The sequence below is a fragment of the Hippocampus zosterae genome, chromosome 11, assembly GCF_025434085.1.
Source record: "Hippocampus zosterae strain Florida chromosome 11, ASM2543408v3, whole genome shotgun sequence".
Taxonomy (NCBI): Eukaryota; Metazoa; Chordata; class Actinopteri; order Syngnathiformes; family Syngnathidae; genus Hippocampus; species Hippocampus zosterae.
The window spans coordinates 10,060,062-10,086,323 of NC_067461.1; the positions used below are offsets into that span (position 1 = coordinate 10,060,062).

The window sequence follows — 26,262 nt, forward strand, 5'->3', positions numbered from 1 at the left end:
GGTAGCAACAATTGTATTTTCCTCTTAAATAATGTCAAAGCCATGATGTTTTGTTGATTGGCGGAACACAGCAATTTTGCCTTCAGCCTCTTGTATTCCAGAATGTATTTACAAATTCCCAAGATGTCTGCTGGGATACAACATGGCCATCTAGAAGCCTGTATTTTCTAGGTTGTTGCACAATTGGAATGTCAGCTTTTCAAAAAGCTTCTGGCATTTTGCCCCTGAGGGAAATTTGATTAAATATCAAGAACAAAACCTTCTTTCTGATTAACTGACATTTTTGTGGCCATGTAAAGAGCCAAATTATAAATCTGAATGAATCCATTCAATGCTCATTGGACAGATACATTCAGACGATTGGCCCAGTGGCAAACCTGACTTACTTGCTGCATCTTGCCATGCATAAATGTAACATTGCCGAATAACGGGGCCCGAGCGCACAAACTAGTCAAGTGCTACAAAATCGTTAATTAGGGCTTCCATGTTAATGTTTCTGTGACCGTTTTGGGCTGAACACTATTACTTGTAGTTGTTACACTGTTTCACAAAATTGGAGGCACATATGTGAAACGGCTCTCAGGATGTATTCCAAAATTGCATTCAGACTAATTGGTGGTCACGACCAGTGAGGGCATTGTGAGTTTTGGGGCTGCATTTACATTGATGGCCCAAGAGCTGCATTTGCACCGGAAGATAGCTGCGATATACAGAGAGGATGTTTCTGCACAGTTGGTTTGACTCTGAACTCAAGATGAATGTGTGTTTTGCTGTTGACGCTGCATGACTCATGTCTGAATTATGTCACTAGAACCTTGCAGTAAAAATCCTGACGCTTTCGGTCTTGATTCTTCCTCGTTTTTCCCAATCGGTCAAATAACCCAATGTTTCCCTGATGTTTCGAGAGGACGACTCCACCACCGGGGTCTTCTTTTGGTTCAGATCTGTTTACCAATCCAGTTAATTTTTCGAGACACATGATGTATTGTCGTTCAGTACTGTAAACCACAATAACAAACATATTTATTTACATCCAAACTGGGCACCATCGTCTTGATGTCGTGTTATTTATCATTTGTATGTCATGGGCTGTGGCCTTAACATCACCATCACGCGATTGCTTTCTACTCATTGGCTACTGGTCTCCTCCTCCCTGGAAAGACACACAAACCAATCAGTAGATCATTTGGATGAGTGGGTGGCGGTAGTAGCGGTGCCGTCTGCGCGTTTGCATCATTGTGCCACGCATCAGCGGGTGTCGTTGACGGACCGCGATAAGTGGGAGTGGGAGCTCGGAGGGGCGACGGTGCACATGAACGCTCAGTCGGATAACTTGCTCATCGTGGGACCACCTGGGAGCACGTCGTCACAGAACATCATGTCCAGCAGGTGAGCCCTCGCACCATCTCTTGGGAGACTTTTTCCACTCATAGAGCAAATACACAGGGTGTATTTTATTATTTGACGCTTGCAACGACGCGTGCCATTTTTACACTACGGCTGCTCTTAGAATCCTCAATATCATCTCTCTCTTTTTTTTTTTTTTGCGATTGAACTTAAAGCGCCCACGGAGGAGGCAGTTGACGGCAGATGGAGGCAAACAAAAGAAGAAATCGAGTGAAAAAAGAAAACCTGAGACAAAGGACGTCAGTCCCGAATCATTTAGTCTGCGTTGGCTGTGCCCGCTTAAGTCAATTGACACGCTACAAACGGCAATTATGTAAAAAATGATCAATGGCACGCTTCACATCACGACGTTTCGCCGTTGCAACACCGCACGCCGATGGAAATCACATTTTATCCGACGATAGAAAGCAACTTTAATTTGTAATCCACAATATAGAATGTAGTTGATAAGATTGTGAGACCCCTCCGCCCGCCCCCCGTCAATCCGAGAATGTTCTGGGCCAGCATTTTAATCTCCTAATGTGTGAACATCATTATTTTCCAGTTTAACGATGGATCACGCCTTCCTAGCTCGGTCCATGTGGCCGGGTGACGGAAAATTCGTGCAGCATCCCGCCGAGCTTCACACCAGCGTGGTGGTGACGCGCAGCATCCCCGCGGGGACCAGCTTCGGTCCGTGTGTGCTCCATCACACTTTTTACGACACCGTCGCTTTCATTGCTCAGAAATCCAGCGATAGAAGATCCAAACCCTGCGTGTTCAGGGTGAGTTGGCTTCAAAATATCGGCTCCCCAACTCGGAAGGCTTTTGCTGTGCGCTAACTGGACGTTGCCAACAGGTGGACCCAGAGGCCATGCGTAATTCCGCGTTGGCGCTGTCTTGGCTGCGGCTGGTGCAGGCTGCGCGCAACGGAGAGGAGCAGAACACGGAGGCCTTTTTGAAAGGAGGTCAGCTCTACGTGCGGACCACCAGGGACGTCCACCAGGAGGAGGAACTGCTGGTGTGGTACGACCGGGAGCTATGTCACCTTCTGGGCTTCGCAGAAACATGCAGAGGCTCGGGTGAAGGTGAGCCCTTTTTTGTTGTTGTATTAATCAAGTGTGTGCAAAAATACATGACTACAGAATGCTATGAGAAGAATTATGTTTCGCCAAGATGTTTTTTTTTGTAAAATAGGGATATGATGAAAGATTTTTGTACGTCAACCACCCAATCCGATCTTCATAGCCAATTTGGGATACATTTGATATTTTGCACGGTATCTGGATGTCTAGAATATGTTGGTATTTAAAAATATTATTGTTTTTCGATTGGGAACAACATGTTTCTGGATTTTATTGGAGTTTCTTATTATGATTTGTTAAAGTCACCTTGTATCAGCTATTACTTTTGTCAATCCAGTCTAAATATCATGGCATACTAGAAGATTGTCCATCTACCCAATGGTCAGTGTACTCGTTGCGGTTCAAGAAAGGATCATTCATCCATTTTCTGATCCGGTGATCCTCACAAAGGTCGCGGGTGTGCTAAAGCCTATCCCAGCAGGTGTTGATCCACCTCAGATCTTGTGCTGGTCACTTGGTGCAGAATCCAGACAGTGACTTCCAATTCGGTCATCGTCACCCCAAGTTGGGGAGGAGGGGCAAGAGAGAAAGTAGAAGCAGCAGTCACGCAGGCCAACATGTAGTTCAACGATAAATGCAAGAGTAATATTCCTTAGTTATGCTTTAAATATTTGGAGCAGCTCTCCATGGGTAGGGCATTCCAGAGCTCCAGAAAAGAAAAAGCGATACAACCTGGGGACTTTTTTTCGGCCACCAAAAGGCCAGCATGTTGTGAACAAAGATTTCACGACAGAACATACAATACCACTAAGTCAACGAGATAGGAAAGTGTTCAGCCATGTAATATTTTATCGGTAATTCACAAAACCTTGAAATCGCATCTCAAATGGACAGGGGAACCAATGTAAGTCTCAAAACGTAATCTTTGGCGTTCAACTTGGCACAAGACCCTGCATTTGTTTTAAAGAGTTCTGTTGTTTTCAACTTGTTTAATTGATATATATATATATATATTTTGTGTGCATCACTTTGTTTTAGCTGTGGTTGTTTTTAAAGTCAATTTGAGAATTGGAACACTAATACCGCGATATTTGTGTGTTTGCAGAGTTCAAATGTATCAGGTGCGAGCAGGTATTCAAGAATGAATATCCCTTCCTGGCTCATTGCCGTTTCTTTTGCCCGCAAATCTCAAGCGACACGTGGAGTCGTGATGTTCACGTTCACAAGCACGCGGAAGTCAAGAGGCAGCGGCGTGTCACAGACTTCCATAACATTGCCAGAGATTTGGAACACAAGAAAAGCGACGCCGATGATGATTTTCCCTACGGGAATAAACGGAAATACCAGGAAACCGTTTACTTCAAAGGGAGGAAAACAGTCTTGTTGGAAAAAAATAATATTTCAAATGATGATAACATTACCCAACTGGACAAGATCCAGGATGAGGCTGGAGGAGATGCACCTGACTCACCCTTGAAGATAAAAGCTGACACAACCAAAGTAGATCATTTGGGATGTAAAAATGCAACTTTTGGAGAGGAGACAGAAGCCAAATTGACGATTACGCGTGACAGGTTGACGGACTCGGAGTCGAATACAGGAGAGAGCTCCGGTTTACGCTCCAGCACTGGTAGCGCTTTTTCTTTAGTCCACTCCGGTAATCGAGAACAGAGAAGCGCTTTTTGTAAACCCAGTAAAAGGATCTCTGCGGGGGAACTACATAAAGGTAGCCCAACAATGGTACTTTCAGCCAACCCGGAGGAGATGAAAGAGACCTTCCCGCCCAGGAGTGTTTCAGGATACACTAACCTGATGGCTCCTAGCATCCTTAGCAGTGATGTTCACACGTTGCTTTCTCCCATCACGCTAAACGCCCCCTTCCATTACGCATCAGACCACTGGTCAAGAACTGCTCGGGTCCAGTCCAACTCGGCTCTGACAGTCCTCCCACCCACCTTCACGTCCTTTGGTGTGTCGGTGCAAAACTGGTGCGCCAAGTGCAACCTGTCTTTCCGCATGACGTCTGACCTCGTCTTCCACATGCGCTCCCACCACAAGAAGGAGTTCGCCGCAGAGTCCCAAGTGAGGAGGAGGCGGGAGGAGAAGCTCACTTGCCCTATCTGTCACGAGTACTTCAGAGAACGACACCACCTGTCCAGACACATGACGTCACACAACTGAGACTTAACCTGCCAGAAGAATGATGTATTTATTCTTTAATTGAGGTTTCGCTATTTAATAGGTTTAGAATCCAGGATTCGCAATGAGACTTTGACGTTTAACAGTGAATGTAGATAGCTGTAATAAAATAGCATATGGCCAATACAGCCTTGTCCGCTAGGGGGCGGCAGAGGTACATGGACGCTGACCTCCAGGGCGCTCGTCTGTCCTTCAGGCCTGTGTGTTTATCGTCTGATGATGACTTGGTGCCTTAAGGAGCTCAGGATGGAAAATAGATGGGAGGTGTGGAGGTCAGCTCACGATTGTCACGCATATCTCGAAACGGTCCTTATTATTTATCCTTATGCTTTTTACATGCAAATGTGTGTTTGCACCTTTACAAATCTAAACATGTCCACAAGAAAAAATGTGTTGAGTGTTTTTTCCCCCCTAAATCTTAGTTTGGGTTTTGAACAATAAATAATTTATCGTATCATAAAGAACAACAATAGGAGGAATTGATTAAAATTATTGACTCTATTCCGAACTAACATCACTTTCATTGTTCTGTCACAATAATAGGCACTCTAATACAGATCTGACACCAGTTGTGTATTCAAATACTGGCTGCGGCCTTCCTGTGTGGAGTTTGCAGATTCTCTCTGTGCTTGTGCGTGTTTTCTTCAGGATCTCCATCTTCCTCCCGCATGCATGTTAAGTTAATTGAGAATTTTAAACGGTTCGTAGGTCCAAATATGTGTGTGCTCTTAGAGGAGCAAAAATACTGAAAACATCTCTGTGTGATGCAGTACATTACAACTGTAAATTGTATACTTCTCTGTGAGTGTCATTCAGACTCAGAACATACTGTTATCTTTTTAAGTGTAGATTTTTACTTTTTAGCGCTTCATTGAAACCCTTATGATATATTGCGTGGTGTTTGTTATCATATGATGCCATAATTGTCGCACAAAATAGTATGAAAACATGAGCTGAACTCGGACAACGCTGAAACACTCCAGTTTTCCGGCCTTAGCTTAGACCACCTTCTCCATACAATATGTCGGTGTCGTTCATCTGCATAGCGAAATCAAATCGACATAAGCCTACAGTCATTTCTTGATCGGTTTTATTCTTTTTTTTTTCCTCTTTAAAAATGAACTTGGAGCAAGCTTATGACAAGCGGACATGAATTGGTGCCTCTGTGGCAGGTAAATGAGGCATGAAGGAGGCCTGAGGTTGAAGGGAAAGGAAACTACCCCAGCCTCTTCTGTGTGTATTTGAATGTGCGATGTAAAACACAGTGTGCATGCTTGGCTTGGGCCTCACTGATTTGTTGTACCACAACACTGGTAAATTGATTAACCAGTCATGGGGTTCATTGCCATTTTTGTGAAGATAGAATTGTTCACAGATGCTTTTAATGATGACGTTCGGTTGGACATTAAAGCTGAGCCACCAGTGTCAGTGCAACTATAGGAGAAAATCCCACAAAAGTACTGCAAAACAGTGCTGGTCTTTCAAGTGTGCTTGCCGTACCAACCGCCTCTTTAAGATTGTTTTAGCAATAGTTCAAATCCGAGTGTTCTTCTGTAAAAAAAAGGAGGCCTTTTCGTGTTATTTGGTGAATTATAATTGCAGACTGAGGTTTACATTATTAAGTGGTCAATCAGCTTCATCCTAATTTCTCTGAGCTAAGCAACCATGTGAGGAATTAACATTTCAGCCCAGACAGAAAATCCTCTCTGGTCCAACAATGGCTTTATTTCTTTTTTGTTTAATTGAGCAATCATTTGGGGGGAAAACAAATATTTTCTTCTTGGTTTCTTGCGAGGCTCATTTCTTCTTGGCACGTAGATGCCGAGTCATGAAGACAGGTCAGGTCCTGGCTGCGGTTTTGTTGGCTGGAACTGACCACTGTTCGTACTCTCCTGTGACTCAAGATTGTGGTTGACGCCGGGTTCATGTTGTCGTAGCCAACTGTACATCCAGACTGTAAAAGGGATCAGTGAGGAAACACGAGGAAAAAGTCGGACGTGTCACTCATCTAAGTTAGATTTACGACGGCTGTCGTCGTCGTAATTTAAACAACGTGTAAGATACCAAATCTCAGTTTACAGTTTGAAAAATAATTCATCTTCATCCATAAAGCTGTAAAGCTTACATTCCCTGTGAGATCTCAAGTTACATTTACCCTTTAGCCACTATGCCAATCTTCACAGTCATACCACATTGCAATAATAGAATGACCACTTTTGGATACAATACTTAAATTTTTATTCCAGTACATTAAAATACATTGCCCATTTAAAACAACACTGACACCATGTTGTGTATAGTTTAATCTTTACATCATAGAATGACACAAATACAGATGAGCTTTTTTTTGTTTGTTTGTTTGGTTGGTTTTCTTCCCCCCGGAAAATCAGGACTGGTGCAGTCCCTTGGTATCGGAAGTTAATGTAGACACAAGTCAGAATTTCCATGGTATTTATATTCATGTCTTCAATGTCGAGTCTTTTTTACTGTCCAGTCGTATATTAAAAAAAACACACACAATAAGTTCTGCAACTCATCTTAGACACTGGAACAAATACTGTACACAGGATTCAACAAAGTGATGCATCATGTGAGGTGGCAGCAGTTAAGTGTTGCTGGCAAAACACTGTTCAGATATGCTCCCACCCATTTCCCAGAGAGCGCGCTTGACTGCCGCAAACAGAATTCTCTGTCCCCAAGTGCTCACGACATGCCTTCTAGAGACAAAATGACCATCCGCTGTCGGCCAAGGCGAACTTCAAAGCACTCTTGTTGTTACAAACAGATGTGCGGTCCGGTGCCAACTTTTGTACACCGACGGCAAAGCGGCCGCAGTGTAATCATAGTTGAATAATCAAGAGGTACCGTCATTTCATTGACAGTTTCAGACACAAAGGCTCCCTCTTAAAAACAAAAATACTCAAGATTTTCTGCAGTCTTGCAGATAGTCCTTTGAGAAGAACATCCTGTATTTAGTACGGGGTGGCGCGGGGGTGGGGTTGCTCCTTGGTTGGAAAGAGGAAGCGCTCCGTGTTTTGAAGTTCAAGTGGCTGACGTCTTAATTAGTGCATGCCGGTTTCCTCCATCAACCATTAATCCACCACGGCCACATCAGTCAAATTATTTGTTGGACAAACGACGTTGGAGCCTTTGGTGGGGGGCAATAATGGGTCAGGAGGCTTGGGGGAGCCTGGGGGAAGGGCAAGGTATCTTGGAGTGGAATCTTCCTGCCTTTGTAGTCACTTCTTTTTGAACAGTGGTGCCTTTTAAGGTTTGTTTTGACAAAATACCCCCCGCCCCCACAAACCCAGTATAGAGCAAAGAATAACGCAGACAAAAATCTTTGAAAAAATATATAGATATGAGTGTTGGATTAAATTACTATTTTAGTCGACCTTTTATAGAAACCTATCTTTGACCTTTTCATAATTTAAAAACATATGTACAAAGTAACATCTAAAACACTAGCTTTTAGCCTTATTATCGGGGGCAGGGTGGTTGGGAGGGGGGAGAAAATCAGAAAAGACTTCTGTTTTAATACTTCAAAGATGTTATGAGAGGAGAGGAAAAGGATTTTCATGTGACAATTTTCATTTTTTAGGCTAGACGGCACATTGTACTTTTATCAAGGTGGTAGCATGATAGGCTCCTTGAAATAGGTCCAGCACTGCAAAGTACACACGCATAAATAGAGAGGTTGCTGTATAAGTTATGTGTGTACGTCGCTGTGACAAATTGATCCTGTCATGAAAATGTTGTCTCCACAAAAAAGGTAGCGAGAAAGAGCCTGCAGCCGCTGGACAGACAACAATCGCAATTGATTGTTCTTCCGCCTGGCTTCCTGCACAAATATCAATCACTGAGCCAGAATGACTAAAAGTTTCATTCTCCACAAGTCTTTTTTTTGTTGTTTGTTTCACTTTACATCAGTCTTGTTCTATCCTTATCCTTCAGTGTTATCATTTCACCGGCAGGAACAGGACTGGACAGACATATTGGGGTAAATCTTAAGCACCAGATCCTTGGATTCTTCTTGGTAAAGCACCGCCAGAGGACTCATCCTCTCCGGTACGCAGCAAGGCTCTGGAACCCCGGAAATAATCCCGACAGCTCGGACGATGCTTTGGATGGTGGCGTGATTTGAGGGCCTCATCACCTGGCGATAGTTTGAGAAGAATTGAAGGTAATGTGGATGATAACGAATGAGACAAAGTAGGCTGATTCAGTGTTTGTGCTCTTACCTTGGGCATTGGGAAACCGCATGTGCCTGAGCAGTAGTAGGCGTCAAAGGCCTTGGGCGCTATGATCCACTCGTTCCAGCCGATGTCTGCAAAATCCACTCTGAGGTTCTTTCGGGAGCAGCCATGGTGCCGGGTGTCTCCCCACTGCTTTCTTCTAGCCTTGCGCATGGTTTCGTCGTCAAAACTCAAAACGGGTGAGCGGGAGTGATGAGCACTTCCCTTATTGTGCTTCCTCGCGTCCCTCACCTCATGTCTCTGCTCTTGCCTTTGACTATCGACCGTTTGGGCGCGGCTATCTTTGTGTCTTCGTACAGACGAGGTGTCAAATTTAGACCCGTCTGTTGTTCTTTCTGTAGATTCCCCTTTATCATGTCCTCCTCTACCTTGCATGCCGGCCTCCTCGTGGCTTTTACTTTTCTTTTCCTGCTTCCCAGCCTTGAGTTTGGGCTTGAGGGCCGGATACCATGAGCTCTCCCAAAGGTCGTCCTTCCCGTATCCAACGGTCCTGAAGTCAACCTCAGGCAGCTCATTGTTCTGTATCGAGTCGGGGAGAAAAGTTGCTTCCCTCCTCACACGTCCTTTGAACCGTGGTGAGAAATTGGGTCCGTACGAGATGTGGGGGGACTGCGAGGGCCCCGCACCTTCAGAGAACGGGTCATATCTCTGAAGACTTGGGTACACACCGTTAGGTTCTGCCAAGGCTAGGTCATCCGCGTAGACTAACAGGTAGGGCATGCTTGATCCCTCTGCTTTCCTCTGGTACTCCTGCCCTAAGTCCAACTCCACTGACACTAGGTGATGACCTCTGTCCCTCGCCTCCTTTATGACCTGGGTCACGTCTTTCATCTGCCACACCCCTCTCCTCTGAGGGTAGAAGGTCACATTGCCTAGGAGTGACCCGGGTGACCCAGAACTGACTCCCGACCCTGAGGAGACAGCGCGAAGGAGCAGGCTGATGGCCGTAGATGGCTGCGTGCCGGAGGACCGGCAAGATGCGCTCTTGAAGCGTTTACAGATCCACGCTTTCTCAGGAGGGAGCCGTCCTAGCAGGAAGTGGAGTGTGGCTGACAGGATGACCTCAGAGTCCTGGAGGGTGGTCAGGTTTAGATGGTACACTGTCCTGAGGTCAGAGGGCACTGCAAAGACAATCCATCAATCAGTAGGCGCGTCACTGTCAACGCTTCACATCTTCCAACTTGGCCGAGTCACTTTTTTTTTTTCTCTCGAGTAAAAACCGCTGCCGAAAGCTCCGTGCGGACTCTCGAATGGGTACTCCTTTTTATGGTAGGCCAACATTTCTATACACGACTCGTATTTTTTATTGATTCTTTTATTGGCTGAACAAGTGTTGTCTCGTGTCTCTCTGTACATTGGCCACTCAGTTACACAACTCTTCCCACGCGTTTGCACATATAGGTCAGAATGCACCATATTCTTTCACTGACCTACATTAACGCAGTAGTTAAGTCAAGTACGTACTTGTGCGCTACGTGACAACATATTCTTAGGCTGCCGCGCAAACTATTCCGTTGCTTGCTGTTCAAAACCTCTGACTGTCATAAACTGAGGATACGGCGTGTTTTCGCTCCGTCAATTGGGCGAGGCAATCGCCTACCCCAGTTGAGAAAAAGAGTCGTACAATATGTAATTGTCTTTTCCTTGGCTACATATACATATTTTGATGATTTATATCAAAATAAACAGTATCACAATTAGAACATGTTGTTTTGCAACTTACAGGTGCTTCCATGTTTTTGTTTTAAACACGGCCTGACCAGTCAATATTTGTTTTATACTTTCCATCATTCTTGTTGGTTTTGGACAGGATGGCTGTGTTGTTGAAAAAAGTGGCTTTGCATCAGTTTGATGATAACTATCTTTTCCAAAATGGGAATGAAATGGTGCCTTGAAAGGGGAACCTCATTTGAACTGAAGTTGTTCCTGTAAAGTTTGTTAAAGTCATGTGAAAATTCCCAGAGAGATCTGTAAATCGATAACGAATTGTACTTCACACAATCTAACGTGGTGCAATTAAACACGTTCCCTTGTTCAAGCCTGTGTTACGTGAGCAGACCGAGTGGCTAGGACGTGCATGCAGAAGTCGCCCTGTAAGGGGAACCAGACTCTGGGGGGGGGATGTGGGTGGCAGGGGAAGAGGTGGAAGCGGGGGGCTCTCCAGATTCATGATGAACATTAACTTCAACAGCAGACTTATTGTTCATTGTGTAAGAGTTCAACGGAAGTATGGAGCGACTCAGGAGATATACATTACCTCAGATTCAGCCTGCATATGGAAATGCTTACCTCAAGCTTCGCTCTGAGCCTTTTTTAATACAACCTGCACCCTCTACCCATGCAGGCACCGCGACACAATCTACTGTTTTAACAGCTCTCTCATTGTTATGAGAAGTCCCTCACATCTCTCCTTAGATTACGCTAGGCCATTGCAGTCAAAATATGCGCCTGTTATGTTACGCTATGTGAGAAGTACATGGGATAGAAATGAGTTATAAAAAGAGCATCAGAACTGCTGTGATTAAGCTCCCCCCCTCTTGGCTCCGTGACGCGGAGTCACACATGTCCTGGAGCCACAACACAAACACAGAATCCATGACAATGACACTCGGAGGCGCCACTCTGCGGTTTAACCAGACATGAAGTCGGGCATGGCTCGCGGGCTATCACAGGCATTTTTTTTCCTTTTCTCTTGGTAATGGATCGGACCCTCAGCAGAAGGGAGGCAGCTGCGGCAACGTCCCAGCATCATTTAAACGCATTCTCAGACTGTTCCAAAACAATCACACCTATTTAGAGCACTTGGCTGAGTCATGGAACTCCAGTGAAAGCTTGTTACATGCACTACCCTGCCACAAAATTAGGTACCCTTCAATTAATGAGCGACAATACAACACCCCAAACACTTTGATCAGTTTTTAGTGGTATAATAATTGTACCAGTATATTTAGCTTTGGGTGTTTGTTTTTTTTTTCAACAGTGGTTCAGAATGTCGTTGCACCATGCTAATATTCTTTTAAGCACATTTTTCAGCATGAGAATCAACATATGAATCATCTCGCGATACGATTACTTGAGTATGACAACTTTTCAACCGGAAACGAACTTATCTGCATAATTAAATTAAGTTCTATGCATGTTATTGTTGGGTAAGTGGCGGCACGGTGTACATGTGCTTAGCCCGTCTGTCTCGCAGTTCTGCGGTGGCAGATTTGTATCTGGGGTCTGGTTTTGTGTTGATTCCAAAAGCATGAATGTTAATTTCATTGAAAATTCTTAAATTGTCCCGAGGGGTTAATGAGTAAGTGCGAATGATTGTGCATTCGTGTTGCACGATATTGGAAAAAAATGCAATATGAGTTTTGATGACAGTGACATTGATATGCAGTATTGCGATATTTAACATATACTGTAGTAGAAATGTAGAAATGACATTTTTATCAAATGAAAGCGACCCCCCCCCCCCATGCAGCAAAATAAGCAAGCTCAACATATTCTTTGCTATTTAATTGTAATGCCCCAAAGATACTGTTCAGCTCCTGGATGGCGATGCACATTTATGATCGCATCTGACTGCTTAAATTGAATCCAGATTAAAGCGCACAATCCCATATGAAAACTCTCGCAGGTTCTTGCGATATGCATATTGCACGGCTCATTTCTTGCGATAAGGATTTTTTTTTCTGATATATTGTGCAGCTCTATTGTCTATACAGTATGTGCCCCGCGTTTGTCAAGCGACCAATCCAGGGTGCATCCGGCTAATGAAGATTAGCGGATAGAAAGTGGATGGATGGCTGTTAAATGTGTATGTGACAAACGGAAATCAAATGGTATTTTCATGTCTTCCCGATCTTCATTCCATTCACAATATTTCACTTACCTTGGCTTGCTCTGAAGCTCCTGGCCGTGTTTCCCTCTTTGAGACGCTGTTCCCTGTTGCATTTCTCGTGCAGTTTGGCCATGTGTTGGAGGAGCACGTCCTGGTCCAGTTCACCTGAGGAGGGCGGCCGAGGGAAGCTTGCTCCTTGCGCCATCCGAACCGACGCCACACCGAGGAAACACTTCAACACTAACAGGGGCAGGTGCGTGGAGAACATCGTCGTACCTGGCGTTCAAAAAAGTACCGCACGAATTGAAGGGGGCGAAGGGGTGCCAGAAAGAGAGCGAGGTCGTCAGAGAGGTCGTCAGAGAGGGGGGGAAAAAGTTCAAAAAGTCGTGCCTCAATACAATATCGTGCGTAAAAGTTCCACGCTGTCCTCGAACGTGGTGGCCGTTGCTCAATGAGAATCCGTGCGCGCGCCGAATGTGTGAAACTGGTCCAACTATTCGGGCAGCTACTTTTATTTCCACATACGTGTGCGGGTGTGTGTATGTGCGGGTGTGTGTCTATGCATGTGCGAGTGTGTGAGGGTTGCCGAGCTGCTGACGTGCCAAAGAGCTCTCTGTTGCGCCCTGCGCAACCAGCAGCGGAGGTCATGATGCTGACACCCCGCCCCTCTTTCTCCTCTTTTTCACATCACGGTGATGTGTTCTTAGTGTGCTGGTGTAGCTATGACACATTCATCGTCACATTTTGTGCTCATTTGTTTAGCGGTGGTCAAACAAAGCCACTTTTGAAGCTTTTTTAAAACATTTTGCCAATTCCAACTCAACATTTCCAGCTCGCCTTATTATTTCCAGTAAGACCCTTTGACAGTCTGTAGTCGCACATAATTAGCATCGAAACACCTCCAATAATTGTGGCACTAACCACGCAAGGCCTATTGTTCCAAACAGTCATCATTTGGTATGAATGTGTGGTTTTCTGTGTAAGACTGTGGCAGGATTACACTCTTGAAGGGGAATTTCTGCAAAAAAATTCTCATTGGCAAACATTTGTGGTTGTGTGGCCTTTTAAACGAACCACAGTTTAGTCCGCTTAAAAAAAAAAGTTAATACTGTAGTTATTTTCGGTTTCTGTGATTGTCCGCAATGTCTGGAAGATTATAACGACAATGCTTGTTTTGTGAAAGTTGTGGTCTCCAGCAGAGAGGCTGTAACTAGCTGGGCCTCTTGGGTCACTCTCTCCGTCACCGCCACACACACACACACATACAAAGTAGCACTTTTCTGGCCCCCAAGTATGTGAATGTGTGCGTTTGTGAGACACTGGAGTTAAGGTTGTAGTGTGACAGGAACACAAACATCATGTATGCTGCCTCCTTCCATCAATGATTGATGACTACCGGTGGTTACTTTAACTTTGTATGATATACTGCCACCCTCTCAAACTTCAACTTGAATTTTTTGGGGGCATTTGTTTGGAAGTGGCTGCATGCTGGAATAACAATGAAACAAAACTGGAAAAGAAAAGTATTAGCACGAATGTGTTTTGAGCCAAATGACGCAAAGAAGGCATCAAAAGAATAAGTCCCCTGGCTCTTGTGTCTTGCAGCCATCATGATTTTATACTGGCAAACCACTCTACGACCACTACTTTGAGAGTCTTCCAGATTTGAGAGCAAGCATTATAATGACACCATTATTGTTGTTTGACCTCTAAGCCTGACTATGTAGGGCGGTGCAAGATTAACGCTGGGCTTCATCTATTTAAGATTATTGCTCTCGGCATCAGGACAGCGTGGAAAGCAACCGAGACCAAGTACCATCAAGATAAAAGCAGGATTTCTTCATTTAGTTTCAAACACAAGCATGCAGTGCACAAAATGAGATTAGGTTCGTTTGAAATACATTTCAAAGTTGGAAACTTTCCACGGAAATGAATGTGGCTTAAAAAAAGAAGCATTACATTCCTTAAATCGATTTATTTGAACACACATATTTATATTTTATGTTCATTGAAATTGCCCCTTTAATGTGCTGCTAAGAAACATGAACAGTAAAGAGTCACAAAAACGTGCAAATGTCACTAAACGCTCAAGACAATTGAAAGCTACATGGACATGGTGACGTCTTTTGTTTCTCTTTGTATAAATTTATCATATGATTGCTTGATTTCTCCAAAAAATTTAAATGTTTGTACTGCCCTTAAAAAAGCCAAGTCAAGCTAATTTCATTTAAGCACTAGTTACGGTATGGACAAAACTATTTAGACATACTACAATGTGTACACACTAAAATAATCAACTACAGATGGTTGGAGTTGACCGCCATGTCTCCCGCCCCCAAAAACACAAAAACATAAAACGTAAAAAAAAAAAAAAAAATCCTATTAACCCTGAGCGTCCACTGGCATGTTGTGAAAAATGAATTGCTCAATCAGCGTTTTGATTTCGACCCCCCCCCCCCCCCCCCCCCGCTTTGTACAAGGCACCTTGCGACAAGGCCATACAGGACTGAAGTGTTGCGCAGTGTGCGGGCTTGTTCCGAAGAACCTGTGCAGAACCCCGACCTCAACCCCACACAACACATTTGGAATGAACTACAGTAACAACTGTTGTGAGCAACACTCACAAATGTTATGCTGGGTAAATGCCCCCCCCCCCCAAAAAATCCCACAGACACACAAAATCTTTCCAGGAGAGATTGGATCATTTTCATGTCATCTAGGTTGCTGATCTACTAATGCGGCACCAGACATGCGGCTTAGACAGAACATAATCCGTCATTTTGATGACGACACGCGGGCCACCAAATCCAACATTCATGAGATGTGGGTGCTTGTTGGTTGCTTCTCGATGATTCATGCGGCAATTCAGCAGAGAAGTGTGAGTCTGCTTGTATCCGACCACTCAGACGATGTTTTTCTGGACCGCGCGGTGTGCTAGAGCTTGTTCAACACGAAGGTCTCCTTGTAGGGCCGTCCAAATCAAACAGGACTTGCTTTCTGCGCTCTGCGGGGGTATGGAGGTGCGCGAGGAATTAACGTGTGTGGTTCTGGAAGTCCTCCTGGTTTCACACCTACGTATTGCAACGAGTGAGGCATGTCAAGAGGTCGACATCCGTGTTTGTGCGTGGGCTCATGGGAATAGGAACAGGTTACAAAAAGAGCCATCTTTTCATCGCCGAGTTTGCCTAAACAGAAGAGGGCAGTGTAAATTGGTGGGGGGGGGATGGGCTCACTTGACAATATCTTCACTGTATCAATATGAAGAGGTGGTAGTTTGAGCGACGTGTTGACAGGTGATGTAATGCATCCAACAGTTTAAACCTGGATACAACAGGATGCCTTCCAACACATGACGTAATCGGTTTCTTTGGACTGGAAGCACCAATGATTAGTTTAAAGCGGGGGTCACCAATATGCCCACAGGTACCCCCAAGGATCACATAAGTAGCCCGTGGAGCTGTCCTGCAAATAGCGCATCAGCGATGTGACACTGTGATTTTTTTTCTAGGAATGTTGTTGAAGCGAACATTTGAAAATGTGAACATTGGCAGAAGTGGTTAGCACGTCGGCTTCACAGTGCAGAGGTACCGGGTTCGATTCCAGCTCCGGCCTCCCTTTGTGGAGTTTGCATGTTCTCCCCGGGCCTGCGTGGGTTTTCTCCGGGTGCTCCGGTTTCCTCCCACATTCCAAAAATATGCGTGGCAGGCTGATTGAACACTCTAAATTGTCCCTAGGTGTGAGTGTGAGCGTGGATGGTTGTTCGTCTATGAGTGCCCTGCGATTGGCTGGCAACCGATTCAGGGTGTCCCCCGCCTACTGCCCGGAGACGGCTGGGATGGGCTCCAGCACCCCCCGTGACCCTAGTGAGGATCAAGCGGTACGGAAGATGAATGAATGAACATTGGCAGAGATTAATAGAAGAAGTAGTATAGAGGTGTTATTATACGCGTTTCTATTTCCTGATTATTATGAGAAATCATTCACATGGTCGGTGTCTACACAAGATGAATATCATTCGTTAATAACAACAAATAATATCGTATGATTCACAGGGATTTTGAACAAATTAATTATTTCAGAGGTGTGTCTCAAACTAGCCCTTCATGAATCAAGAAGCAGCTCACCGTTCAAAAAAGGGTGCTGACTCCTGGTTTAAAGGTTGTTTTGGGGGGTATTAATGGTCCTTTTTGAAGGTAACTTGAATTATTTACAGTGTGGATTCCTTTGCCTGTGTGCCCTTGAGAAATTCATCCCATCACCATTACAGTGTTCAATAAATTTAAGTGGCGCGTTTCTCAAAGTAGGGCCTGCAGACCACCGGTGGGTGGCCTGCGAGAAACCTCGGGAGGTCTGTGAGAATGTTTTTTAGTTCAAACTGTCATGTTAGTGTAAAAAGAAGGTCCAGAAGTCACTTCGTATTAGTAAGGCAAGACAACGTGTAGCAAACATGGCAGCTTTTGACGCTTCGTTATGAATTTGTGGTTCTGTATCTTAAATATGTTTATGAAATGCTGCTTTAGTGGAGCATGTACTGTCTGTAGGTCCTTTGTGGTCCTTTGGTTTTGGCAGCAGAAGTTTAACTTCTTTTTTTCTGTCCATGTGGGGTGTATTGTAAGAACACTTGACACTTTTTTTGTCATTACTTCATGTGAGCATTGATGCTCTTTTTTGGAAATGGTCAAATTATGTGATATAGTGCTGACTTTTTCCAAATGATTTCCTCTGACATTCTCCGGCCAGTAATACGTATCACAAAGCCAGTAACCAAATGCAAAGAACTGGTAAATTATTAACATTTACTACTGAAGAGTTATGCTTTTTTTTAGTCCGTTTCGAGAAACAGTTTTAAGGTAATGAAAGACCAGGAAGCCAACCATGTGGCTGTCATCGCTTCACCTTTATAGGTGTGTACGTGAAAAGGGCATGCGTGTGTTTGCATGTGTGAGTGTGTGGCTACGGAGACTGAAGTTTTGGTGGTGGTGGGGTAACTTTGTGACCCATTCACAGTCTTAATAAAACATTCATAGAAGCAGAGGAATGTTATGGTTTTTGTGTGTGTATGTGCATATCCATGTGTGCATAGCAGGAAAATGTGTGTGTGTGTGTGTTCTTCTGACTGTGATGTTGGGCCTCCTGCAGTGACCCCATGGAGTGCACCATTCTGTTAGCAAACAAAGGGCTGGCTGTTCCACCCCCCCACTCCAACCGTGGACTGTTCCAACGCTGCCGACCGCTCACTGCTGAGCTAACTAAATATTTCTCTTCCTGCCCTGAATTTGTCTCAATAAATAGGTTTATGTTTTGGGGTTTTCTTTCTCCTTTGGCTCTTTCAACTGAGAGCTCCCGAACACTCAGGTGGCCCCCTAATCTCAGGCCTTACGATACTGGACGTGGCGCCTTTTTGAACTGGGACGAGAGCCGCAACATCCTGACTTTTGTGTGGAATAACATCCCAGCGTAAACTCTCTGTGGGAGTATTATTTCATCTTTCATTAACACTTAACCAATTCCAACTCATTTTGCTTCACTTGCGCTTTCAAGGTTTGTGGAATAAATGTAGAGCGATGCATTGTGCTGAGTCAGGGATACTATTGTTTTTAACACCGCTCAAATCACAAGACGGACTGATAAGTGATTCAGAAAATGTGTGAATATGCCTGAACGTGCAGAGCCGATAATCATACTTACCATCACTCAACGCTTTGGCTAGTCATCAATGTTCTCCTCTTTCAAACAACAACAACAAAAAAGAGCAATTACAGAGATAATGCAACACATCTTATTAAGAGGTATTTCAAATATTTTGAGAACTAGCTAGATAAGTCAGCTACATGATGGGCAAAACATAAATCACATCTCAGTATTTATACGATCAAATGGTACACCACCTACAATTTGGAACACCTTTTAAATTAATACCTCCAGTGTAGATTAATTCAACATGTACGGCACCAAACAACACAACTTTTGTATGTCATTAGCTTGTGCTGATGTACTATACATTTCGTGACTTTGCAAGTTGTGACAAAAATGACGGCGATGCTCATTGTAGCCGCGCCTCATGTATCCTATATTTTTCAATATGCAACTGTAATAAACAATTTCACCACAAGTCCCGCAGTTTTGCCTCACTTCAGAGGACTGCTTTCCTCCACAAATTCAGCAAATTCCAAAATGTCCCAACTCAGGTGTGTTTGGGTTGAACCGTTTCACTGTAAATAGAAGTCATATGATCCTTTCTTGTGTGTGCTAAACAGCAACAACGAGCCCACTAACCAAGTGCGTAGTGTTTACAGGCGGTGCGGAGCCTTGCAGGGCGAGTGTGACGTGAGCAATGACTGCCGGTGTTGTGTTTATTCTGACGCCCGCGATATTCATTACAGGCTGAGCTGTGTGCTGCCACTTCCTGAACAAGTCCCATAGGCCCCGTGACCTTCATTTACGCGGACTGCCCTTAAACCCCATTGGGCTGGGGCCAGGCTGGAGGAAATGACATTGCGAGATTGATCGGCTAAATCCTTTAATTATGTGGCTTTCACAATGCGGTTTGTGCCTTTGGTGGTTGTCAAACAACATTATAAAAGGGTCCAGTCGCTTGACAATCTGTCCCGTGTTTTATTGTTATGATTAATGTGAAGCCTGAAGGGTTTTTATTTATTTAAATTGTTTCGGGTGAGGGGGGAATTGCTGAGGTTTTGCCCCATTGACAGAAAACATAAAACACACACAAGAAACCAGCCTAACTATCAGAAAATGTCTTGTAAAGTAAAATTATTTGACACTTACTGTACGTCACACTTGATTTTTCTTGTATTTTGCTTGTGCAGGTATGACAAAAGAGAAATGTAACATTTTTTCCAGTGGGATGTGCTAAATTCTGCCTTGTTTTACTTGAATGTGATAACGCCCACCCACATTCAGTACAATATCCTGCCGAGATTTTCATGAAGTTTGTTTCTGTTGGGCCAAAACCTGCAGCGTTTAAAAAAAGCTTACCATACTCTGATGAGAAAGCAATTGGGAATATGATGGAAGGTTCTGAAATCCAACATCTTGAAGGATCTGTCGGACTGACCATGGGCTCGAATTTGCATCTCTCCTCGTCATTTAGAGAGACAGTGTGTCAATCTGGCCTCTGAGCAAAGTCATAATTGCAATATCTCTTTGCCTGTTTAGTTGGAGGGGTGGGGGCGTTGGTTCAGCCCTCCTATCGTTCCGCAGCCTGTAATTGGACGTGACCATTGCCATGGTGAAGTCATAGTTGCGGGCTTGAGCGGGTAAAAAGCATGCGAGGGACTGAGTGACTGGGAACTGAATTTCAGGAAATTAGAGATTGAAATGAAACATTTTTCAATATTTCCAAGTCTTGTTGAATCAGTTTGATATTTCTTGATTCTGGCAATAACTGACACAAAAGCAAACATTTCCATCCACTGAGTTTAAATGGGATCTGTTTTCTCTGGCAGGGTAGCCTACAGAATAAACGTACAGTATGAAAGATTGGCGGTGTCCATTGTCGACCTGAAGAAAAAGCCAGAGCAGCCACCACTCTTACTGAATGGCCTTTGTTGAATACTTCCCGAGGGGGAACAATCGTCCTTAATGTAGCTCGGTCTTTCAGAAATAGGGGAATAGTGGCCGTTGGTAATGTCGCCCATAAGGCATAATGATGGGACTTTCGTACACTAATAGGGGACAGCCCTATTTTTGTACTAGGGCTGAACATGAATCTGTGTTAACTTGAAATGAGTTGTGTGTTGGTCTTAAGATGTCCTATTGACAAACAAAGGGAATTTGCAAAGTTGAACACTGGACATGAGGGATGAAATAGCTTAGAACTATCTCGGACGAGGCTTGTACTACACAACAGGGGTGGATTTAAAATGGGCCCAAAGAAAAAAAATGGGACAACTTCTGGGTTCTGCCATTGACCCAGCGTATGGCGCAAGAGCTTGGGGGATTAAGGTATGTCATTTTCAACTAAAAAGGAAAATCTTTCCGTGGGTTAGTTCGCGGTGTCAATGCGTTGGTATCGGCTACACGCAGATAATTGCAAATTGTAGTTTGCATTTGTTGGACTATGATGTGTTTGCTTTTGGAAAAATGCAAGATGTGAATTGAGTCTATTTTCATTAGTTGCATCCATCCATCCATTATCTGAGCCGCTGAGCTTCACAAGTGTCGCGAGCGTGCTGGAGGCTATCCCAGCCGTCCTAGGGCAGTAGGCGGAGTACATCCTTAGCTGGTTGCCAGTGAAACTGGAAATAAATGAACACTTTGGATGCTGAACCTAAATAATCTTGGGGCGCAATAACCCGATGCCATCATTTTTTTAGAGTACGTCCCTGGAAAAAGTCATTTGGATCAATTAAACAATCATTAAATGAGCATTTGTAAGTGTCAGCGGTACTTATGATCTCATCAACACATCTTTGTTAACGGCATGGGCCCACGTTGCGGAGATAAAGTTGTAAGGGCCCAGCAGATTGGGTGGTGAAAGTGTCAGGGGTTAGACATGTGGCACACACCAGAGGATGTCTGCTCACACCCAGGCGCCTCATGTACCATACAGAGCTGATTGTTCCACAGCCACGAGGCCTTCAAATGGAACTCCAAAATCCTTGTGTGGTGAATCCTGGCCCCGCAGAGGATCCGCAACCCTGGGGTAGCTAATGCTGAATGACAGGCAGGCGCTGATCAAAGCTGCTTCTGGAAGCTCTCCTGTCAACGTTTGGATGGGGGCAGAGTGGGGGTGATAAGTGGAGAGACGAGAGCGGTAGGCCCGGTCTGGACCTGGGCCAAGGATCAAGGATCAGACAGCATGACTGGACTTTATTAGCTTCAGCGCAGACAATGCACTCACCACAGTGGACCTCCGCTATTGCCAGATTATCTCATTTCTCTTTATATGCGGGTGACATAGCGCCACAGCCCAGCGGAGCGCTGGAGTCAGGAGGTGATTAGATGCTTGGATAATAGGCGCTTGAGTCTGACTCAAAGTTCTAAACGAATCTCAACTTTGAATGCACTTATATATCTAATAGGAGGTGGTTTTTAAGGCATTTATTTCTTCAGCACAGTGTAACGAGCCTCGTTTGTTTAGTTTAATCTCCACTTGTTTGTTACTTATTTTCATTTTTATTTAGTCAAGATGGAACTGCAAATATTTCAGTGAGATCCATCTTTTGCCACCCAACTCGAACCACAAAGTTGGATGCTAACTAACAAACGGACAGCTGTAACTTAACATGGGAACACACATACCAACAATGGGACCTAATTTGAGTGCCTTTACCATGAAAGTCAGCAAAGGCCGGGTTCTCAAATATACTGACACATTATCCTGAGCCATTATCCTTTAGTATGGGGTGCATGGAGTGAATTTTCCCCTGTCCAATCTGCTTGGAAAACAGTTGGGGCCAACAATCGTAAATTTGAATCTGTTTACGATCGCTAATCCTCATATGACACTGATTTCAAGCTTGTCATGGGACTCCGAGATTGTCAAATGAAATGAAACGATAGCCAAATAAGCAAAATGTATCGCGTACTGTTGCTGGACACAGACGGAGAAACTGGTTGTGTATGATTAAATTATTCACCACAATAGAAAATAAGAAGCAGAGTTTGCCACCGCATTGTGGTCACCAGATAAGCTAACAGCTAAGATTCTTGTATTTATTTTTCTGCTCTTTTCCCTTCTTTGTATTTTCGTACCACAACAGACGTTTATATACGCGTATTGTGCTACATTGCTTACACACGAAAAAAGCAGGAAGTACGCATGGTTCTTTTTTCCTTGTCGTGTTCAGGATCCATCACAGTGATTAAAAAAAAAAAGATTAAGCACATCAGCTGTGAACTAGGAAGCGACAGATAAAACAGCGGCTAAAATGACGCTTGACGTGACTTCGCAGATCAAGTGTGAGTCGTGAATATCTTCTGCAACATGACGGTAGGAGATTTGGGCATGTGAACGCGAATTGGAATTGTGTGTGTGTGTGTGTGTGTATGTGTATGTATGGAAGTTCACAAGTCACACTGAGGAGGCTCAACTTTCAACCTCCAGTGGCATAAATCCCACGTACATGTAGGGTGACGTCTCATTGCACGTTAAGGTAAAGTGAGGTGAGAGTCAAGCAGTCCCCATCTCAAAGAGTTTTTGGTCTAAGCGTTTGTTGACCCTACAACTGAAAAGGGCTAAAAATAACGTGACAATCAAGACATTTTGAAGTCTCTGCGTAAAAGCTTTTGCAAATGAGACCCTGATGGTTTCTGAGCAAACACTGAGAACAGTTGAGGCATGCACAAGGCAAACGGGTGTTACCCTTAAGAGTAATTACTTTGTCCGACTTTTTCTAGAAAAGCGGCTATTTACAGCAACTCTCAGTGTTGCGTTGCTTACCGGATGCTGACATTCAAACTCCATACGGTACAGAAGGCGATTCAAAATTGGCATAAAACACAGCCGGGGGAGCAGCTGTTGCACATGTGCCACCTATTAGTCTGCCATGCACGTTTCAACGAGCGCAGTCGGTTAGCATGAACACCGATTGCTGAGTCGTCATCTCTACTTTTCCTAACTGCAAAAGACATTTCTTTAAGTTGTTACCTTGTAAATGGTAAATCTCTAGAAAATGAAACGAAATAATGCCCTCTGATGTGCCTTAAAAAAAAGCAATAAGGGTCTCAAAGGAATTTCTTGAGCGACTTTTGACTTTGTAAAATGAACACATCATCATATATCCAGAGATCATGCTGCCTGAAGCCAAGAAAAACTACATGCGGCCTTTCTCCATACCGAGTAGAGGAAATGAAAAGGAAGAAAAACCAAGCAAAAAGAGTCCAAGTGAAAGTCGGTTTTCATCAGCTTTTGCAGTTCTGACTTCCTTTTTAAACATATTACAGCATTTTTTTAGGGCAGGACAACGCTGGTCCTCACCTCACACACTGATCAAAACACACGAGTTGCTCCAGGGTGTTTACAACCTTAATAGCCAAGTTTTATCTTGCTTTGGTGCCTCGTGTTTGTTTCCACTCCGGAGTTGAGGTGAACTTGAAAGGAAATGTTTGCTGACCTCTTGCTTTGTGCCTCAAGGCGGCATCCGACCCAGAAGAAGCTCAGTGAAGCCTGTAAGAGAACCGGGTGCGATCGGGGTTCGAATTCATTCACCGCGTAGTTAATAGGCCTCACACTTTGACAGGTTCAAATCAATGGGAGAATCGTTTGCCTTGATCAAAAGGAATAAAATATTAACGATCAATGAGGCGAATGTGGAGCGGCATACGCTTCTACTTTGATTTACGAGTTGAATTCATTCCAGACATAACTCAAATCATCTTTCCCTTTGAAAAAGAATCTCTGCACAGTATTTTACTATAAAAAAAAGCAATAATATCACTCAAGAGAATGAGCGAATGCTTAAAAATGCAGAATGTAAAGAATGAAACTGCACAGCTCATACTTTATTTCAACGGACATTTTGCTGCTCTTTCATTCCTTCCTTGATGACTGATGTTGAAATACAGTAGCACAGTACGTATAAGTGTTACGCATACCACACTTTGAGACTTGCCGATTTAGTCTACTTTCTGGTTCTTGGCTAATCTTGTACAGTAAGATGCGAAGAGTATACACGTGGTGCAATGTGGGGTAAGGGGAAATTGTATCATTTTGTTTCGTTTATTGAACATAAAACATGTACAGTAATAATTTGGCATAAAATAAGGTAAGTAAAATGGTAAAAAGGAACGAGAAATCAGTCATCATTCAACACAATTATTATGTTCATGGGAGTAGGACGAAGTAAAAAACTTATCTAAAAGTAAAAAACTCATGACGGCAAAAGGTGAAATTGTATTTATCTCATGGAAGTGAACAAATTGTGGATCGCATATTTGTTTTCAGAGTCCATTTGTTAGTATGTTAGCTCCTGGTCCAAGGAGAACCACATAAAATGGTAGATTTACACAGATGATTTATATTCTGGGGTGGTACCATTGTAACATAAATTATGAAACACATTCCACAGGTTTTTTTTGGTACCAAAATATAATAGTTTGTTTCATGGTACATATGCCATGACTCCACAAATTGTCCTGGAAATCCAACAACAAGCTGTCAGACTTTGCTTCATGGATGGTTGGTGCATGAGGCAAGGAAGAACTCATTAAATGTGGGTGTGGTTATGTGTAAAGGGGCGGATCCTTTTTTTTTCTAAATTTGTCCAACATAGTATTCTTTTTTTTGGGGTGGGGGGCATTTGCCAAACGATTGGTAATGCTCCCTGCTTTTTATTCCTAGGCCTGAACCAAAACAGTCTTGACCGCAACTTTGGCCTGTTTGAATTTACGACCATGCTCAGACGTTGTGATTAACACGTTGATAAACAGCTTCATGATTTAGAGTGCTGTTGAAGCGCGTTGCATCACACTCAGCTGCATTCCTAATATTTTGGTTGTGCTCTTTATTTCTAAATCTTATAAACAGACTTTCTTATTGATGGATACGACGAGTAGTCACCAGCAGCCAAGATTAGTACGTGCATTTTTTTTTTTTACGTTACAAATGATGACTCTTCTTGCAAGCGGGGGTCATGGGCCAACATGGTTCCATTTAGCGCGTAAACAGGAAACAAAATAATCTCTCAAAGATGTAAAGCAGTGGTTGAAAACGCCCTTGACCTCTCCGAGCTCCCTACCTCTTCATCTGAAGGTAAAAGCAATCCAATATCCTGCTTTCCGTCTCTCATCATATCTCAATACATCATTTTGATTTGTGTTTGTGTTTGTGTAATTATTCCCCTTTCTTTCTGGAGCCTGGAGATGTAGTTCAGCATTCTAATATTGCATTTGATCTGGAGCCCTTCAAACGTGTGCCCATAAATCTTGAAATGCAAATCACAGGCCCCAAGGATTGCTGTGGTGCCTTGAGGTCTGAGCGCACATTTGATGGGGTGAGATTCAAAAGAATAATCACGGTTTGTAGGAATGAAAAGTGAAACCATAGCCGAAGCGGGATCCTCTCTGAAGTGCTTCCGCATGCCTCCTTAGTTAAAAAAAAAAAAAGACCGGCGATTACATTGTCCTATTGGCCACTGTGTGTTTTCCACTCATCGCCTTGTGCCATGATCCTCCTAAAGCCACCTCGATAAATCCTCCTCAACTTGCTTGACTGAACCCAAGATCGGTTTGTTTAATTTCAAGCTCTGTGTGAAACAATCAAACTCTTGTCTGTCATGGAGTCCCCCACACCCCCCTCTCCCCCCAATCCCGCTCCTAGAATAGCACTGTAAGTGTCTGCTTGAACAGCATGAAAACACATGTAGCAAGTTGCCGTAGCAGGCTTTGGTCTGACCACAACAGACAGCTTTGAGAAAACGTGGGCACAGACCCACATGACACCAGAACGTGTTTGGTTGTTCAACGTTTGACTTGACCCGAGGTACAAATGTGTCTGTGTGTGTGTGTCCCACATGCTCTTTTATCTAGCATCTTGTGTTTA

The 26,262-nt window shown here is 43.8% G+C and overlaps 3 protein-coding genes and 1 long non-coding RNA gene across 4 annotated transcripts in view; 3 read left to right on the top strand and 1 right to left on the bottom strand.

Moving 5' to 3' along the window:
• The window catches only part of rrp12 (ribosomal RNA processing 12 homolog), a 101,099-nt gene that overhangs the window by 36,855 nt on the left and 37,982 nt on the right, over positions 1 to 26,262 (top strand). The gene's annotated exons all lie outside the window — the stretch shown is intronic.
• Positions 1 to 26,262, top strand: part of LOC127609933 (uncharacterized) — a 76,088-nt gene that overhangs the window by 23,582 nt on the left and 26,244 nt on the right. Inside the window, exons 5-6 of the long non-coding RNA XR_007964702.1 lie at positions 8,645 to 8,853; positions 12,883 to 13,011. This is a non-coding gene — a long non-coding RNA (uncharacterized LOC127609933). The remainder of the gene's footprint in view (positions 1 to 8,644; positions 8,854 to 12,882; positions 13,012 to 26,262) is intronic.
• prdm8 (PR domain containing 8) lies at positions 1,070 to 6,057 on the top strand. Its single transcript, XM_052079502.1, has 4 exons — positions 1,070 to 1,389; positions 1,952 to 2,171; positions 2,246 to 2,474; positions 3,577 to 6,057. Exons 1-4 carry the CDS (start codon positions 1,085 to 1,087, stop codon positions 4,650 to 4,652), a joined length of 1,830 nt encoding a protein of 609 aa, XP_051935462.1. The 5' UTR covers positions 1,070 to 1,084; the 3' UTR covers positions 4,653 to 6,057.
• On the bottom strand, positions 6,892 to 13,372 carry gdf10a (growth differentiation factor 10a). The gene is made up of 3 exons (XM_052079505.1): positions 12,810 to 13,372; positions 8,912 to 10,047; positions 6,892 to 8,826 (listed from the first exon to the last, which is right to left on the bottom strand). Exons 1-3 carry the CDS (start codon positions 13,024 to 13,026, stop codon positions 8,635 to 8,637), a joined length of 1,545 nt encoding a protein of 514 aa, XP_051935465.1. The 5' UTR covers positions 13,027 to 13,372; the 3' UTR covers positions 6,892 to 8,634.